General features: G+C 47.9%; 1 protein-coding gene across 1 annotated transcript in view; it reads left to right on the top strand.

The window, feature by feature from the left end:
- Positions 1-612: 612 nt before the first annotated feature.
- Positions 613-20749, top strand: part of efnb3b (ephrin-B3b) — a 117303-nt gene continuing 97166 nt past the window's right edge. Inside the window, 1 exon segment of the mRNA XM_080792976.1 lies at positions 613-2570. Coding sequence (XP_080649102.1) covers positions 2416-2570 — 155 coding nt within the window. The 5' untranslated portion in view covers positions 613-2415.

Raw genomic sequence — 20749 nt, 5'->3', positions numbered from 1 at the left:
TACATCTTGGGTCCAACATATTGTATACTTTTACTCCACTACATTTATTTGGAAACTTTAGTTGCAGTATACTTTGTAGATTTTGAAGTGGTTAATTTCGGCCATTTGAAAGTATAGTCGATCTACAAGGTCACAATGCGTCACATAACGAGGCATTGTGAGCTTGTAGATCTGCTATTTTCAAGAGTTTTCTTTTTTATACGGTGCATTTGAAAACTTGAAATGGGACATTCTGTATATAATGACTCAAGTAATTTTTACTTTTGGTACTTAGTAGCCTATACATTTCGATGACAATATACTATTTTACTCAAGTGCATTTATAGAATTCTGGACTTTGACATAATATTGCAGTATTGTGTCATTGGTTTTCCTGAAGGTTCTCTAGGCCCAGTGCAGTACAGGCTGGGGTTTAGCCAGCTGCGGCTGAGCTGACTCACTGCATTACACGGTGCGATGCACGCTGAAGGCATTGAGGGCGCTCTCGCTCTTCGAAGAAAAAAGAGCTCTTGGATTCATTCCGCTCAGGCCATCCATCGGTGGGGGCTTTTTGCGTCGGGGAAAAAAGAGGCAGAATAGAGCGATAGAGGGAGTCCGGGGGTCCGAGTTTTTCCCTGCGTGTCTGTCTCATGGAGGGAGGGGGGTGGTGGGGGATTCTGTAAGCTGCCACACGGAGAGTGAGGAGGAGGGGGGGGGGGTGAAAAGGGAGTCGATATACCGCCCCCCGTAAAAAAAAAAAAGAAAGAAAGAAAGAAAAAAAAAGAATCATAAAAAAAAAACAAAGCCCTGAAAGAATTCGCTCCGTTAGTGCGCCTGCCAGTCGGAAGATGGGGATTTTTTCATTCGAGCGCTCACGTCCCCTTCTCCTCCCCCCTCCTCCTCCCCCTTCCTCTCCTCCTCCCCCCGCCCCCCCTCCTCCTCTCCAACAAGCAGTCGGTCTGTCAATGTGCTGCGAGCATTAAGAGACAAGTCAAAGGCAAAGCAGTGCTGGGGTTTTGAACCACAGAGAGAGAGAGAGAGAGGTGGAAGATTAAAGATTAAAAAGAAACAACAACAACCAAAGCTTCTCTGCTGCCCCGAGAAGAAGAAGAGACGTGTCCGGGTTGCGCCAAATGATGCGCCGAATCAGATAGAACAGAGGGCTCTTATTTATCAGCGCAAGTTTCGTGTTGCTTTTTGTGTGTGTGTCTGTGTGTGTCTGTGTGTGTGTGTGCGTGTGTGTGTGTGTGTGTGACATGTTTGTTGGACCGGAGCAGGAGGATCGAGGTGTTTTTGGGAGCGCTCTAGTCATTCTTTACCCCGTTTTTCGCTCTGTTGCGCCTCCGAGTCGATTATTGGGATTTATCGTCAACTTCGACCGCGCGATTGATTCATCCATAACTATAAGAGAATCACCTTTATCTGTCTAAAAGAGAATCACCTGCTCGAGGATGGTGGATTTTATATCCTGTCTATTTTTCTAAACGGGGGAGAAATACGGATTGTATAAACGGAGCCTGCTGTGATCAAGCGAGCATCATGCCTTTTATGACGAGGATGGAGCCGCGGACGGGAGTCACAATTTAAACGCTTCATCGTTTACGGTTTGTTTTTTTGGGGGGGGCATTTTGTACTCTCCGTCGACAGACAGACTTCACCCAGACTGCCCTGTGGTCATCTTTTGAAGATCATTTCTGCGGGCCAAACGAGGGGAATGGGAGACAAACCCTTACAGAGAAGAACAAGGGAACATTGTTGGGGAGAGGACAATTAAGCGCACCACCACCACCACGCCGAGACGCACCAGAATATATGCTGTTGGGTGGCTTTTAAATTTAGGAAGGAATTCAACAAATAATCGATCGATCCGCGGGAGTCCCTTTTCTTTGTGCACGGGGAGTTTATACAGCCTCTATTTTACGAAGGAACCGTGGAGGAGCGTTGCCTTTCGGAGGAGGAGGAAAAAAGAGAGCCTGGACTAACGAGAGAATAATCGGAAAGTCATGGGATTGGTGTTCTAGCGTTACATTATTCTGGAAGCACCGAAACATACAACGTTGGTCGATTTGGGCTTTTTTTCCCCCTTTCTTTTTGGACACGTCCCGCCGCCGCGAGACGCACGGATCGAACAACTTTTGTTGGCCACAGTTGAAGCGTGTGCGTTTTTGTTTGATATCAGTGGTTTTTTTATCATCATCCATGCGGTTATCGGAGGCACGCCATCATCATCATCATCATCATCACATCACGCTTCTGTGACTGCCTTATACACCTATAGCCTGCTCGGCTATAGTCTGTCCTTTGTGTGCGTGTGTGTGTGTGTGTGTGTGTGTGTGCGCGCGAGCGCGTACGCGCGCGTGTGTGCGTGTGTGGAGGAAAGTATACCCCGGCCAACCGCGTAACGAAAATATCCCATTTATTTTTCTTTTTTTTGTAATGGGGGGACATACGATTCGGGGCTTCGGGGTTGAAATGGCGTGTCGAAGCGGTGGGAATGCAGGATTGGGCATTCTGCTGATATTCGTAGTGGATTTACTGGGATCAGCGGCCAGCAATATGGAGCCCATCTTCTGGAATTCAATGAACGAAAGGTAAAGATCCGCCGTTTGAAGCGTCAAAGCGTGCACTGCAAAGTATTCATGTTGTTGTTTTCTAATGTGCGGATTTAAGACCGACTTGTAATCCGTATACGGTGGTGATGTTGCCTATACCAGTCAGCGCCGTATGGCTTTACGCAGCATGCATAGGCATAATCATTTTTATGTCACATTGATTTAATTACGCACCGAAGTTTTGGGTGATTTGCGAGTCTTTCGTTTGGAGCAGATTTCACCTTGTCCTCAATCATCAACTAATAGAGTATAGGCTATAGAATGTATCTAGGCCTATATATAATGTAGCCTTTAATACACAATACAGGCCTGATGTGTCTTTATATCAATATCCTGACTATCAAGTTCAATGCTTTTAAGCTTGTGTAATTCTGTACCAATGGTTAATTCATGTGTGGAAGATGTTATAAGCCCTGCTACTAATTGTTGCTTTGGTTTCTATACATCTAAATGATAGCTATATATATGCCAAAGTCTGTTGTTTGTTTTAACCAAACACCAGAAAATTGGACTATATAGGCCTACAGCAAGATGAGAAAAAAATGTATGTATTTAGAAAAATACCTTGCGACACCTGTGGGTGTCTAGTGGGAATCGGGCCTAATTTACAGGCAGAGTATACAGCCTATATTGGAAGTTGTGAATCTGTCACGCTCAGAATGGTGTGGACATCTGTGGCTATGGTTCCTCTTGTAGCAACAGCCTTTTATGGGCTCGCCGCCAATGGCCGAGGCCCCAGCCGAGTCCACGCAGGGATAATAAAGTGTAATTCCTGTTGTTAGATGACCTTGATTAAAGTGGGCCCAGGGCCCATATAGGCCACAGGCCCCCTGAATAGCCCTGTCTGGCCACCCATCATTTGCATTTCTCTCTCTCTCTCTCTCTCTCCCTCCATGGAGAAGGTGTCAGGGCATTAGCCGAGGAGGAAATGTCATTTTAAACACCTCGGCCCGTCGTCCTTAACGACCGAGACCACTTTTCTCACACCTCGGCCAATTTCCGCGCGTCTGAATTGTCACCCCGGTGGCTATGGCGTGTGTGTGTGTGTGTGTGTGGTGGTTAGTGAATAGTGGTAGGGGAACAGTATGTAGGTTATGCAGCCGGGGCCATTAGCGGAAGCCAGGGGCTCTTTTTCAGACACCGATGGGTTTTTAATGCGACCGAATGTGTGTGTGTGTGTGTGTGTGGCTGTGACTATATGGACGAACCCGGTCCTCTGTGGCGACCTTTGTCACCAGCCGGAGAGATGCGACAGCGAGATGTTCGTTCGTTCCGCGGTGGGCCTGTTCACGTCGACCCTGACATGTAGCTCTTAATGAGGCCTTTAGTCACAGGTATAGGAGCTCTCTCTCTCTCTGTGTCTCTCTGTCTCTCTCTCTCTGAACACAGGAGGACCATTTTGTGGTCTTTGAGGCCAACAGTGAATTATTCTTATTTAAAGGGTGAAAATGGCAGATCTACAAGCTAGTAGTATAAATTGGGCACTGGGGCTTGACAACTTGGCGTCCCACAGGGGACCATCCATGGCCACCCTCCTGTTTTCCCTCTCTATAAACGCAAGCTTGTAGAGCAGCTATTTTCGCTGAAAACGTTTGCCTATTATGATATGCCCCAGAATGGGGACGACGTCATGCTAGGGTTCATGTGTGGTTAATCCCCGCATTGTAAAAGTGTTATTCATTTATTTAGTTTGTTAAGCACCCCATCAACATAAGTGCTATCTCTGACACCAGACTACTATTATGGCCTCTGACGTGCCTCCCTCTCCCACCGCGAGAAAAACCCGCCCAGCCCCCTTTTTTCCTTTCAAACCGAAGCCATTGTTTTCTATATGGTTTTATGGCGGTTTTACAACAGGCCTCATTTCCCTATGGTTCTGTCCTGCTCCCCCCCCTTTTGCAACCAGCACGACGACACCATAGGCTAGCTCGTCTATATACTGGTTTTACTTTGACCTAACCCCCCACACCTCCTCTCTCCAGGCGAGGAGCTAAATGTCGGGTCTGCCGCTGGAAAATCCTCGCCTGTACAAACACCGCAAAACATCTCCCCAAGAACCTATATCACCCCGTGAGCCCTATATATAGCGCCGCTCGGTATGCATTTTGGGGGTTTGTACTTCTGAAATGAGGCGAAAAGCAAGCAGAGAGTGGCGGCGGTGGGGCTCTATCAATCAGGTGCAGGGAGGGGGTTCATGTGTCTGTATGGCATGTTGTTAACCTGCAGACCTTTCAGACTGCTGGCTGTGCTGCTTTGAAGTTCAGACTATAGTCCACCTGCCTGTCTCAGCCCTCCCCTCTTCTCTCCCCCTTCTCTCTCCCATTACCCCACCCACCCATCCATCCAAACATCCATCCATCTCTCTCCTGAGTCCCTCCCCTCCCCTTCTCTCCGTTCCTCACCAAATATGCTCTATACCCCATGCTATACGTCTTTACATCTCTCTCTACTACTATAGGGGCTGGAGCAATTCGCCCTTTTGTCACGTCCCGCACATGGTTGTGCCCCTCTTCGCATTCCATTGGTTGCTGTTTCGTGGTTGGACAAAAATCTTTTCTCTTCCATCCACTATACCATTGAAATAACATGTTTTTCAGTAGTTGCTTCGTATTTATATTCTGTGCGTTCAATTCTTATTTTAAACTTGGTGTCAGTAAAAAGGAACATCACAGGTGCAGCATGGTGACTGCAGGGCATATCATGTTGGTTTTGAGTTGTTTCCAAAAAATATGTTATAGCAAATTCAACAAACTAGGCGGAACAAGGCATAAAGAGCAGTCCGGGACCAATCAGAAGGCTGACAGAGTGTGAAATTGACCCATAAGATTGACATTTTGAACCAATAACCGAGTTATATAACCCAATAAACGAGAAGCATTTTTTTAAATGATGTTTAAATGATGTTTTTTCAGTGATAAAAACACACTGAGCACCATAACTAATAACTGCAGCCAGCCAGCCGTGTTGTTGAGCAGGCTGAGCACCGCTCAGTTCACACGGGTGTGATTTTAATAAATGACGGGCTGCATTGATTAGTCTAATAATTATACCATATTGGCTCACGGCCCGCTAGCATGGTGTCGCGTTGTTGTGAGCTTGGAGATCTGCTATTTTCACCTTTTTGTGTTTTAACTAAGCATTATGTTATGCTTTAGCTATTGAAAAATACCAGATCTACAAGCTCATAGTGCGCCACCGAGTGGCGCGCTACGAGCTTGTACGTCTGCTATTTTTGAAAAATCGAAGAACGACTGGCATAGAAACATAGCTTTTTCAGAAAACTGTCATTTTCGAAGAATCTGATCTCAGGTCAAAATGGGTTAATAACGGTTCATAAATCGTATAATCGAAGCAAAACTAATAACCGTGATATCCGATGTGACGTCCAGCCCAGCCCTATATATAAATAGTCTGCATCTTTATCTTATCTCTCGCTGCCTCTATTTGTGTCACTTTGTTCCCCCTCCCCCCTCCCCCTCCCCGTCTCTGTGCTTCATATCCCCGTCTTCCTCCTCCTGTCGCCCTCCGTCTGTCCCCGTCTCCATCTCGCTCTGTCACTCCTCCTCCTCCCGAGTGCTGACCAGACGTGGCAAATTAGAAACATGTGTCGCATCCAGACACTAATTACGGCGCTACAGCGCGGCCGACGCGGCTGTGAAAAGATGGGTTTGAAGGGAGATGGAGATGGTGGTGGTGGTGGTGGTGGCCTCGTATAGCCAGGGGTGAAGCTCCTCACTGCTTTATCCCATTTTGGACTGAGGTAGATTAAAAAAAAGGCTTCAAAATCAAAACATCTTTCTGAAAGTCAGTGGTGCTCAACCTTTTTCATGTCAAGGACCCCCAGAATTATCTCTATTGGGCCACGGACCCCCATCTCAAAATATGTAGTTCCAGGGACCCCCCAGAAGTCAATATTTGAGTTAAAAATGTTCGCTCTGAAATATATTTTCAAAGATAGCTAAAGTAGAACAGAATGCCCCAAAATGGGTTATTTTATTCTCTTTCTTGCTTTGCACAATGTCATAATAATAATAATGCAGTTTCTTGTGTAAGCAGCACACGGTAATATAAATACTTGTACATCATCATGACGTAACATGTCTATTTGCTCAGAGGCATAATTATGACGTAAATTCTCCTTTCATTGTCAATGGCAATTGTGACACGAGTTAGGACAAAAAGCTGTATATAGGAGGGGCTAGTGCCCCTCAAAAAAAAGGGAAAATCAAAAACAGAACTGAATAGATACTCTCGGTCATAAATGAACAGAGAAGAATTTACTCGTCAAATGTGTTTGTCCTAAAATCACTTGGAACCATGTTGTTTGAGACTTAAGTTACACCACATTTCCTTTTCCATTTTCACCTGAGAAAAGTATAGGCTATATATACATGAGAAGTCTGAGAGATTGCAAAATGACTGATTTATTCTTCCGTTCTTCTGTTTGTCTGGCTGGCTTGTTGTTCGATCACAGACTTCATGGTACTTTGTTGTTAAGCCACATTTGTACATGTAATCTATCATTTGAGAGTGTCCAGATGGGAGAGATGAGACAGACGGTGTGCGCACAGTCGCACACACACACACACACACACACACACACACACACACGCTCACACACACACACACACACACATACACACACACACACACAGAGCGAGATGGATGGATATAACAAAGACAGACACTGGTAGGTGACAGTTGCAGTGAGAGAGGGAGGGGAGAGAGAGAGAGAGAGAGAGAGCGAGCATCAGCGGTAGGGTCAGTCTTAACCCTAAGCAAATCAATACCGGTTAAGTCTCAAGTGCCAATACAGGTTCTGCTTGAGGAAGGGAGAATTGAACCAGAACGATCACCTTGAGAAGAGCTTCCCCAGACATACATTATCCTTATCTCAGCATCTCCCATTATCGGCCTTACACGGACGCCCTAATGAAAGATCGAATCTTACATTACTGCTCAGGAGCTAGCGGGGCGGGGGGGTGGGGATATAGGGAAGGTAAGAGAGAGGGGGGTGGGCATCCGTCCGTTCCCACATCCCCTCCCGAAATGCCGCGTGTATATCACGTCAGACACCTGTTTTGGTACAGTAAGATGATGGCCGATATCGTGATAATGGCACAGGAGATTTTGCATGTTGTAATATTGCGATTTTTATGGCGAATGTTTTGTCTTTTCCTCTTCACAATAGGATTATTATCATCACAATTATATAGATATCGAGGTCAAACATATATCATGTCATTTGATTTTTGTCCAATATCACCCAGCGCTTACATACATACAGACATACATACATACAGACATGCTCATATCGTATAATAAAGAATGTGAGCTTCAGTTTCTGCACCATGCGTGCGATCACGACGTACACCCCAGTCTTTCTGTTATCCTAGGCCTCTCTGCCAATTTGGATTCCAGACCTCTGTGCTTAAAAAGCCAATCTATCCAACAACAGCACTCGTTTAACTCCCCCCACTCCCCTCCCCTCCCTCCCCTCCCCTCCCTCTCTCCATACACCAGTAAACGGCTGTAGGTTATCGTAAACGGGCGTCGTGGGGGGGCAAGGCGGTCGGGGCGGGCGTCTTCTCGCCCGCCGCTCGCGGTGACTCTTGTACTACAACCGTTCCGTCTCAACATCCACATTAAACTTTAATCTCCCCCCCTTTTCTCTCCCCCGTGTCTCAATAATTCATTAATCGCCCGCGCTAATTGGCGCCGGATAAAAGACTGGCTATAACTAGGCTAAGTGTTTCAACTACAAAGAAAAGAGAGAGTGGGAAAAAAGAGAGGAGGGCATGAAAAAAACGGGGGGAAAAAATATGGAGAAAAAAAAAGACAAAGAATCTTCACCCTCACATCTGCCCCGAAGTCCTCCTTCCATGAATAATGCACGCTGTGCCCCTGTGTGTGTCAGAGCTTTCCCCGTACCGTACCGGCCCCTGTGTGGATACGTACTGTAAGCAGCAACCTAGTGAGTGTGTATACGCATCCTTAGGCTACATGATTAGACAATATCCACTGGGTTAGTCTTCAGTGGTGGAAGACGAGAGCAGGAGGGGCGGCGAGAGAGAGAGAGAGAGAGAGAGAGAGAGAGAGAGGGTATAGAATGTGAATATAAACCATATTGTTCTGGCTGCCTGTTAAAGTAAGCAGACGGCCAAGGCCCCTTTTCTCTCCATCTCTGGCTGTGTTTCCATCTCTCTCTCTCTCTCTCTCTCTCTCTCTCTCTCTCTCGCTCCTTTCCCCTACGCTTAACTGCGTCGCAGTGAAAAAGCAAAGTGTGTGTGAGTTTACGAGCTGAGAGCAACAGGAGCCCAAAAGAGAGTCTTTCAGCTGATGTGGAAGAAATGGAAAGGCCAGGAGAACATCGGGGATAAACCCGCCAGTGGAGGCCTAGAGGCAGGCCTCTCTCTCTCTCTTTCTCTCGCTCTCTCTCTCTCATATATCCCCTGGGGCATTACAAAATGATAAACAGATGGACAGGTATCCGCACTTCATGAACACGTGCAAAGAATCGAAATGTGACCACACGCTCAAACCTATCCCAGCTACACATAGTACTGTACATATGCCCCATCCCCCCCCCACACACACACACACACACACACACACACACGCTCTACATGTGCAGATGAGCCTCCGGAGACGTGACCCGTCCTCCCATCTCTGTTGGACATGTGTGTAAGTGTGTGTGGTCCTAATATATCACCCTCGTTGCATGTGTAAGTGAGCGTGCAACACACACGACCCTTGGACAGTAAACACAGGAGGAGCAGACTCTCTCTCTCTCTCTCTCTCTCTCTCACACACACACACACACACACACACACACACACACGCACTCGCTGCATGCACGCACGCACGCGTGCGCACACACATAGCCGCACGTACACAGAGGTGAGGAAATTGGCAGGCCTCACGGACCGTTAGCTCCAGTCTGATTTCATTCATTATTTTATCACTCGATTATAAGTTTATTTGGCAAGCGGCGATGCACATTCATCACCGTCACGACGGCAGCAAAGGGAGCGCTGTAAATAACATCGGGGGTTGGCTTAACCCGTTTTGGACGGGAAAACCCCTCTGGGTGTTTTAAAAGCATTATGTTATACTTTAGCTATTGAAAAATAGCAGATCTACAAGCTCATAGCGCGGCACTGAGTCCTTGTAGGTCTGCTATTTTTTGAAAAACCGTGAAAATGTGGCCCAAATGTTTGTATATATTCTTTCACGGCGAACGTTTTTAACTCAAATCTTTGCTTCTGGGGGGGGGGGGGGGTGGTCCCTGGAACAACATCATTTTCAGATGCATGGGGGTCGGCGGCCAATTACATAATATTTTTGGGGGTCCTTGTTTGAGAACGACTGACATAGAAACATAGGGTTTTTCAGAAAACTGTCAGGATTTAGAAGGCATTTGTATAGAATCGAACGTCGGTCTAAATGGCTTAAAGGACCGGTTTACTCCCGCGTGGCCCCTCGGGTGGTTCTAAGTGACTTTGGGTCGGTGGTAATTGTTAGAAACGCTGATCATTAGGAGCAGGGAGATTAAAAGTGTTGCTGGCGGGCCGGCCATGCCAAGGGCCGACACCCACCGACTGTTAAACCTGCTGCCTTTCTGCTCCGGATTTGCATATAATTTATGTGTCCACCTATACGACCACACACATGAAGCACTCTCTATGTCTCTCTATCTCTCTATCTCTCTCTCTCTCTCCCACGCACATGTACACTCACTCACAGAGACACATACACAGTGGTGGAAAAAGTGCTCACTATTTTTTTACTTAAGTAAAAGTATCAATACTGCAATAGAGTAAGTACTCCGTTACAAGTGAAAAAGTTCTGAATTCAAAATGAAAGTATTGGCAGTATTTGGTATCAAAATGTAATCAAGGTACCAAAAGTAAACGTATAGTCATTATGCATATATAATGTCCCATTTTCTTTGAGGCTATTTTCAAATAAAGCCGAAATAGACTGAAGTGGATCGTGTACATTTTTGTAATGATAAATATTTACAAAGTAACTCAAGTTTTCACATAAATGCAGTGGAGTGAAGTACAATATATGCATCTGAGATGTAATGGAGTAGAAGTAAAGTATTGGAATACACACACACACACACACACACACACACACACACACACACACACACACACACACACACACACACACACACACACACACACAATAGGGCAGGTTGGTGGTAACAGTAATCCCGGCCACAGGTCCAGAGGGGTCACATGTGTGTCTCGTCGGCATCGCTGGGCAGATTGCCCTGGGTGGCTGAACCCACGGATCAGCCCCTCAGCAGAGCCAACACACACACACACACACACACACACACACACACACACACACACACACACACACACACACACACACACACACACCGGCCTCTCATTAGCTTGCTTCACAACACACCATGTCTAAGCGGGATCACCCCCCCCTCACACACACACACACACACACACAACCGCTCTCTCTCTCCCTCTCTCTCTCTCTCTCCTTGGAGGCATTTGGGGCCGGCCTGGGTCAACACCCCCCCCCCTCTCCCCCCTCCTCCCCTGGGGGTGAGACGAGGAGTTGACTGGTGGAATGGGAGAGGCCAGAATGACTCTCTCTACTCTATCCTCACCTACTCTACCTCGTCCGACCCTTTCACCCCGTGCACTTACCTCACTCACCCAGCAGCCCCTATAGTCTCTCTCTCTGCTTAGTTTAACCTGTGGATCCGGCTCTCTCTCTCTCTCTCTCTCTGTCTCTGGGCTGTGCTGCTCTGCAGAGCATTGGGGACAGGCTCACCGTCACAGAGCATTGGGGACAGGCTCACCGTCACAGAGCATTGGGGACAGGCTCACCGTCTCAGAGCATTGGGGACAGGCTCACCGTCTCAGCCCTGCAGGCTAAGGCCAGCGTAAAGCCCCGTTTATGCACCGTCGCACGTCAGTGTCGCGCGGCCAAAGAAAACCCCCAAACAGCAGACGTACAAGCTCACGGCGCGTCGCATCCGCGCCGTGTTGTGAGCTTGTAAGTCTGCTGTTTTCCACGTCGTGCGACCCGCAGCATAATGAAGGCTGCACGGTACCGGGTCCATGTGGAACCGCAGAGGAGAAGGGCAGTGGAAGAGAAGCACACACACACGCACGCTAGTGGCTATTTTGGCGACGCTGTTTTTTTTTTTCCAACAGAGGAAGTGTAGGCACATGAGTGTGTGCCGTGCATACTAAAGCCTGTTGTTTGGGGGGGTGGCGTGGAACTAGATCTGAACTGTTGTGCACACACACACGCACACACACACACACACACACACACATACACACACACACACACACACACACACACACACACACACACACACAGCCATAACCAGTGAGCACAAGTGTCGATTTTCTGAGCTTGTCATCATATTGGGTAAATATTTGATGCGGGAATAACAAACATTGAATTGCGAGCCGGCATATTTGCCATTATCTAATAGATTTGGTGTAGAGGGAAAGAAGGAGGGAGCTGAGTACAGAGCCCTGGTGACCCCCGGGGGAACAAAAGTTTAAGTGGTTAAAGGACCACTTCACCACTTTTCAACCTATCTTCATATAATAGGTCCTCACTAACAATTTTTTTTCCTACTCGGTCTGTGTCTCATAGGAGGGCTGTGGGCAGTTCAGAAACCGTCTTCCAGTGACATCATCGATGGGGAATACAAGCTAATAAAAACTGCAGGCTTTCTAGTCCTGAAAAGTTGCAATGCGAAAATGGAAGCCATCATTCTCACGATAATGAAAATCGAAACATGTTTGTAAAAAAATATTGTTAAAAAAATTATCTGCCTAATGATGTCACTGGAAGACGGTTTCTAAACTGCCCACAGCCCTCCTATGAGACACAGACTGAGTAGAAAAAGATTGGTGGTCTGATTCATGCTTACTTAGTTTAACACCGGTATCATGCACCGACATTAGGAGATGGCCGAGATCCCATGCAGAGCGCTGCGTTGTCACACACGGTTAGCTTGCGCACGTCTGCTTTTCTAAGTCTGTCACACCGCTGCACACAACCAAGTATGAATCAGACATTACACCGCCATTTCCCCCTCAAGCGCACGCCACCAAGGTGGAGGCCTTCATTTGCATGCACGGCTTCGGTTGATGGTTATCAGGCACGCAACAAATGCAAAAAATAAAAAGCGCAGTATACACACAGCGCGTGGGTCTCCTTATCTCGCATCCTGCCCCCTCTGGGAGAGATGGCCTCCGTTCAACAATGGTTCTGGGAGCCTTTGTACACTGTCGGCGTCCATCATGCCCGAAGCGCCGTCTCTGGCCTTCTCCTTTTGTCAGGAGAAGTGGTCAACAGACCGCTGCTTTGCTTGGACGCCTGCCCAAAACTGTTTTATGAAGGAATGTTGTTGCCGTGTGCCAAGGAGAGCGTGAAAGAGAGAAGGGGGAGGGAGAGAGGAGAGTTTTTGTGTGTGTGTGTGTCTGCTGAAAATTGTGTCTATGGGCGTATGATTGTGTGTGTGTGTGTGTGTGTGTGTGTGTGTGTGTGTGTGTGTGTGTGCGCGCGTGCGTGCACACAGTCATAACTCCGCACAAGAGAGACAGATGAGCGTGTTTACCGGGCGACAGCTGTGCCTTGTCAACACCAAAAGTTCTCTGGCTGACATTTCAGACCGTAGCGGACAAGAGGGCAGAAATACGAGAGACAGGCGTGTTGTCACGGAGAGAGAGATGGAGGGAGGCAGGGAGAGAGAGGTGGACACGCAGCAGCAGAGAGGGAGAGAGAGAGAGAGGAGAGAGAGGGGGAAAACAGTGGGAGGTTGACGGACGGACGGTGGGGCACAGAGCGTGGTCATTGAAAGACAGGACCGGAGAGAATTAAAAGAAAACAGGCACGAGAGCACGAAACTAGAGAGAAGTGGGTTAAGTCTGGAGAGAGAGAGAGAGATGGATGCGAGGGGAGTGCAGTGGGCTCTGACAGTAGTACTGCTTGATGTGATGCGGGCTCCAGATAGAGAGTGACTGATGGTTGTAGGGGTCTCGACTCTGACTCGCTGCTTCCTTTACACACACGCACACACCCGCCCGCCCCTTCCATTCCTCATTACTGACACGTCCCATAATATTTACACAGACGGGGTGCAGTCTGAAACCTTGTACGCCTTGAAGGAAATACAGCGACTCTGTGGCAAATAAGTCTCTTTGCTCTGCTCTTTGATCAGCCCGGCGTGGTAGCGGTGGGCGGGAAGACTGGCAGCCTCTTCACCTCATGGCCAGGATTTTAAAGATCCATTCCAGTGCATTAAATGCTGCTGCCGCGGCATTTTGGGGCAGGTCGCTATAAGCTCGACAACAGTGGCGGAAAGTAACAAAGTACATTTGCTTAAGTTTGAGGTATTTGTACTCAAGTGAAGTACTTTTACATCTATTCCGATACATCTCGGATCCAAATATTGTACTTTTGCTCCACTACATTTATTTGAAAACGTTATGTTACTAGTAGTTACTTTGTAGATTTCGATTAGTATTACAAAACATACAGTAACCACTTACATACAACCCTATATACCTGTACAGTTCGGGCCCATTTGAAAACGGGCCTGATAGTAGCTGTTCAGTAAACAGTGGAAGGAACGGGCCTGGTGGCGGTGTGTGTTTGCTCTCCTCAAGCGTGGAGGAGATCGCAGGCCTTTCAAAAGCATCTTAGCGTCTGCGATAATCTTTGTCCATTGACTCACAATGGGACGGAGATGATCCTCCTCACTAAGAGGCTTTGAGGGAGGAGAGGGGACCCCTGGTTCTCTGTTATAACACATAACAATAGCAGCCGTTCCTCCTCAAACCTTGGCTTACGTATGAAAGCACGTATTTATTACCTCTCATGAATGCAGCCATAACTCCGTATACCTCACATCTTGTAATATTCTCCATCCTTGACGCTTACCACCTTGATTGGTTTTCCAGCCTCCGTCCGTGCTTAGAGGTGTGTGTGTGTCCTGTGTGTGTGTCCTGTGTGTGTGTGTGTGTGTGTGTGTGTGTGTGTGTGTGTGTACAGTATGTGTGTGTAGTTCCAATTAGGAGTTAAAAGGCCACACTGTTACCCTAGCCCATCTGGTATTGGCGTTAGCCCATAGCAGTAATAGTCTTCAGGGGAACGGTGACCTTGCTTAGCTAAGCGGGGGGAAAAAATCATGCTCCATTTCCTGGGCCTGCATTAAGACGCAATTTAAGGGAAACTGGCATTGGGCAATGCAAGATTTAAGATGGAAACTTAAGATTAAGTGTAATTCAGCACTCCTGCATGCATATGCGCGCGCGTGTGTGTGTGTGTGTGTGTGTGTGTGTGTGTGTGTGGGATGTAAGCCATCGCTTGAAGCAGTCCTTCATATTTCACTCAGAACAGATAACATACCGAGTCAGATTTGAACGCACCGAGAGGCATTCTCTCTCTCTCTCTCTCTCTCTTTATTAAAGACATGTTCTTGATATATAAAAGGCAACAGAGTTCACATGGCACACAGTGCGGAATCTCTCTCATTCTCTGCCCACAGCCACTCCACTAGATACTGTAGCACGCCGTTGGAATGAGAAGAACGTCCAATCGAGACTTCTTTGTGCCACTGAAGGGCCTCGAATGTAAACAAGTAAAACGTCGCTCTCCATGTTGGCGAGTTGTTCTTTTCCCCTCGACTCCCTCTCCTGAGAAAGGAAGGGGAAAAAAAATTATTTGAGACCAAAATGTCCTGTATTATATTACTCAATTTATTTCAGATGGGAGCCCCTTCCCCTCACACCCTCACCCCCCCCCCCGCCCCCCCCTCTGCATGCGGTGAGAGTAACAGGCCTTTGTTGTCCAAGATGGTTCCCTTAACAAGATCCGTCTTGTATGGTGGAGCGCTGCAGTGGGTTACGGAACCACCATCCCATACGTCTGTGTGCACGCCTGTGTGTGTGCGCCTACAGCGTTGGGGCTCTCTCTCTCTCTAGCGGTTTCTTACCCTTCTTCCCAATACAACTCTCCCTTTCACTCCCCCCCCCAACCGTTCTTTTCTCCCCTTTGTCCTGCCATCCTGGGGAAAGTGTTACTACGCACGGGGGCTAGTCATGTAGCAGGGTGCCCTGACATGCACACAAGGGTAGACACACACTCGTACACACACACACACACACACACACACACACACACACACACACACACACTCACACTCTGCACACACATGCAGTTACTTTGCACTGACATTTATGGAGACACGCATTCACATTCACAAAGGCACATTTGCTGACACACACACACACACACACACACACACACACACACACACACACACACACACACACACGCTTGTGTACACCCTTGTCTTGGACACACACACACACACACACACACACACACACTCACGCACACACGCACAAATATTCATGCATGCACAGATGAAAAATGTTATTGCTCCCAGAGCTGGACGCAGTCCAAGTGGAGGGGTTAAATTTCCTGGGAGGCGCACCTCCCTCCCTCCCATCGGTATAGCGGACCAACTCACTCCTCCTCCACCGATCCAACCCCCCCTCCCCTCCACCCTTCTCCTCCTCCTCCTCCTCCTCCACCAACACCCCCACCTTTCTCCTTTTCCACCCCCCCCCATCTCCCCGTGAACAAAAGAGCTCCCCTCCCAGCGCCTTGCTGAAAGCCCTCACACACACACACACACACACACACACACACACTCTCTCAAACTCGAGCATTCACACACTCTCGCAGTCACACATGCATTCTTCTTACCCTCTTCTGCAGAACCAGTCCGCCTCTCGCCGCTAATCCCCCACCCCCTATTTCGTCTCTCTTTTTTTCTCTCCCTTCCCCGCTCTCTCTCTCTCTCTCTCTCCATGTCTCTCTCTCTCTCTCTCTCTCTCTCTCTCCATGTCTCTCTCTCTCTCTCTCTCTCTCTCTCACATAGCCTCCCTCTGCGGCTGGCCACAGCGGGCCAGTGTAAATTTCCATCTCTCCCGATCCAAGCCTCTATCGTGTTACAGTGGAGTTGGCAGGCGATAAAGTTTATTCCTTTTCTGAATTGATCCCTCTCTCTCTCTCTCTCTCTCTGTGTCTGCCTGTCCTCCATTGTGGGTGGTAGGACTCCTTGATCCTCATCCTCTCAGTAGAATAAATGACTCAGTTTGGTGAAGACAGGACGGATAAAGTCCTTCAGAGTCTGGTGTCATTTGGGAGTTCCTCCGTAAACGCAGAGAGCTAGATCAGAACACTGGTGCGTGCTCCCAACCACGCAGGCACGCAAGCACACACACACACACACACACACACACACACACACACACACACACACACACACACACACACACACACACACACACACACAACTACTATTTTCTAAGTTCTCTGTTCTGTTTTCTTTCTTTCTTTCTTTGCCTTCATTTCCTTCCATCCGTCACCTCTTGCTGTGGAGGGAGCGGGGGGGGGGGGGGGGGGGGGGTTGGCCTCCCTGTTATCTGGAGAAGCTCACAGCTGACGGATGGGTGGTACCGCCGTGGGTCACGCTGTCACTCCTGTACTGTACTGTGTGTGTGTGTGATGCTTATTACTGTGGGTCTAAAAACTGATAACCCTGTGAGGTCTTGTGTGTGTGTGTGTGTGTGAGTGCAAGCGGGTTTCCCCATCTCCTAACAAACACACAGCTGCGGTGGTGTTAGTGTTAGGCCCTCTGTTGTGCATGCGTGTGTGTGATTTAGTAAAGCCACCGGGCCCACTTAGGCCCAGCCCATCTGGAGCCTACTGTAGAACTTGGGTGGCCGTGTATAGTATAGTATAGTATAGTATATTATCGTGTGTGTGTGTGTGTACTTTTTACCAGACTTCTGCGGGCACCAGAAGTGGCGGTTCGCTGTGCGCTTAAACACAAAGCCGCCATTGTGCACGCCGACGAGTGCACGAAAATCCAAATGGATTATTCGGCCGTTATCTGGTTTGGGATCCAAACCTTTTGTTTTGCCCCGTAGGTTTCCTCTTAAATGTAATCACGCTCGTGACGGGCGCGCTAACTCCATTACAGCCACTTAGGATAGAACAAAGGAGACCGCCAAGGAGGCCTTGTTGTGGACGAGGGCCTCGCCGGGCCCTCCATGAGGCCCCCCACGCGGCGGAGGCGTGCGCCGGGCGTCCCGCCTTGTGCACGCGTGTTCCTCCTGGTCGCTCCGCTAACACGCATGTCGCATTATTGTTTCTGCGCTTGTGTGTGAGCGTGTGTGTGTGTGTGTGTGTGTGTGTCTACGCGCGAGTGGTGGAAAGTAACTAAGTACATTTACGTAAGTAAGTACATTTTGAGGTATTTTTACTTGACTCTCCAATTTCAAACCTTTTTCCTTCTACTCCACTACATCTCAGAGCCACAATGTGTGCTTTTTACTCCACTACAAGTATTTGAAAACTTGAGTTACTATAGTTACTTTGGAGATTTTAATTTGGATTAGAAAACATACAACATACATTAACCAGTTCAATCCTACAGTATATCCATTTGGTAACCCTTTCTTTTACAGTATAGTAATAACCATACATACCATACATTTTGGTCATTTGAAAAGTGCTGATCTACAAGCTCACAATGTGTCGCATCGCGACGCATTGTGAGCTTTTAGATCGGCTATTCTCAAAGGATTTTGTACACATTTTGAACGTGTGAAATATGAGCGCTTTTACTTTTAGCACTTTTTAGCGACACTTTTGTACATTGAGTACATCACTTGAGTACATTTTTACTACGGGACTTGTACTTGTAACGGCGTATACCTCATCCACATTGCAGTATTTATATACTTTTACTCAAGTAAAACTGGCACTGCGTGGCCCATGTGACTTTTGCTTGTCCGTCTGTCTGTCCTGGACGTGCGTGTCGCGCGTCAACGGGGACACTACAACGAACAGGAAGGAAATTGGCCTGTAGCACTTGACCCCCGCTGCATGGGAGGGTTGTTGTGAGGTGTGGAGGTGAGGGAGGGGGGGGGGGGGTGGTGGTGGTGGGGGGGGGGGATAATCCCTGCACGGACCCCCTCCCCCCTCCTGTGTTCAGGCCTCTAACGTGGCACGGTGGGCTGTCAATCACTCAACAAAGCTGTCCGTAAGGGGATTATGTGTGCAAGGACCCCTCCCATACCTCCCTCTACCTCCCTCTCTCTCTCTCTCTCTCTGTACTCCCACCCAACTGTAGTTTTCGCTTTTTTGCCTCTTCCGTTTCATGCCCCCCCACCCCCCCCCACCTACTCCCCCCCCCCCACCACCCTCTGGGTTCGTCTGCCTCAGATGTTTGCATCCGCAGAGGCGTTCGTTCGTCCACTTGCCCTTCATTCCACAACAAAGTTGAGCGTTAGCGCGCGCGCGCGTGTGTGTGTGTGTGTGTGTGTGTGTGTGTGTGTGTGTGTGTGTGAAAGCTTCGTTTATCTCCTTCTCTCCACGTTTTTCCGTTCTTCTATCCTCCATAAGCCTACGTTCCCTTCTTCTCTCTCTCTCTCTCTCTCTCTCTCTCTCTCTCTCTCTCTCTCTCTCTCTCTAAAGGCCTCTCTCTATTCTCTATCTCTCTGTCCCACCCGAGCATTCCTTCTCTCCCCTGGGAGACAGACAGGTGTATATACTATACGTGTGTGTGTGTGCGTGCGCGTACATGCGTGCACCCTCCCTCTGTGCGCTGCCAGGGAAGATGACAGGTGTCAGACACTTTCATGCCGCGCAGCGTGGGCAACAAACACCAAGCCCTCTGTCGCCCACGCACACACGGAGTACACACACACACACACACACACACACACACACACACACACACACACACACACCACCCACACCGACGCTCGCACACAAGGACGTGCAGACGTGCACTAAACGTATATGCACACAGATACACACAAACGGCTCCCACTTAAAGCTAAACGAGGCGCATAGAGTGTTCTTCTTTAGGCGTGTGACCCGTTTTCTTCCACTCTGGTTCCACTGCAGTCACACCGACACAAACCGCCATCCAGCACAGCCCTCCTATAGAACCACTGCAGTGGTGGAAAGTACTGTACTTAACCCATTCTGACCTGAGATCAGATTCATACGAGGTTTCCACTGGACACACACACTGGTCTGATTAACCCATTCTGACCTGAGATCAGATTCATACGAGGTTTCCACTGGACACACACACACTGGTCTGATTAACCCATTCTGACCTGAGATCAGATTCTAAAAAAATGTCAGTCGCTCTTCGATTTTTCAAAAATAGCAGACCTACAAGCTCATAGCGCGCCACTCGGTGGCGCGCTATGAGCTTGTAGATCTGCTATTTTTCAATAGCTAAAGCATGACATGATGCTAACACCAAAATGGGTTCCCGTTCAGAATGGGTTAAGTACTGTACTGTACTTGAGTAAAATTTTGAGGTATTTGGAACGTTATTTAACTCAAATCTTTGCTTCTGGGGGGTGGTCCCCATGTGGAACAACATATTTTCAGATGTGGGGGTCCGCGGCCAAATGCAGATAATTCTGTGGGTCCTTGAAATGGAAAAAGTTGAGCACCACTGACAAAGAAACAGGTTTAGAAATAGAGGAATGGAAGCGCTGCAGGGATCTGTTAGTAGTGGCTCTTAGATAGGTGCTCTTTGGTGATACAGGTAAAACCATATAGACAAAAGGTATCCTTCCTCCAAGTAGTACTGCTTGTCAAAAATGTGAATTGCAGACTTGAAAAGAAAAGAATCCAAGGCACTCCGTCTTCGGTGAAATGAAAAAGAAAGAAACAGGTTTATCAGAAAACTGTTAGGATTTAGAAGCCATTTAGAATCGTCCTCTGGTCGAAATGGGTTAATGTCAAATTTGTAATTACCTTTTTTTTCTCCGACCAATGACAAAGCTCCTATAGGAACATCTTTGAATGCAGACTGCGGCCTGTAGATGTGTCACAGAGCTGGCTGTCTGAATACCAACAAGAAAAGGTCATTCAACATTTTGACATATTATTGCTTATATATAGCAGCTTTAACCCATTCTGGGCGGGAACCCCTTTTGGTGTTTTAAAGCATCACCGGTATGTTAAACTTTAGCTATTGAAAATTTTGGAAAATGTGGCACAAATCTTTGAATATATATTCTTTCAGAGCGAACATTTTAACT

This window comes from Protomyctophum bolini (assembly GCF_963924005.1).
Source record: "Protomyctophum bolini genome assembly, chromosome: 20".
NCBI lineage: Eukaryota > Metazoa > Chordata > Actinopteri > Myctophiformes > Myctophidae > Protomyctophum > Protomyctophum bolini.
This window is presented reverse-complemented; position numbering and strand designations above follow the sequence as displayed.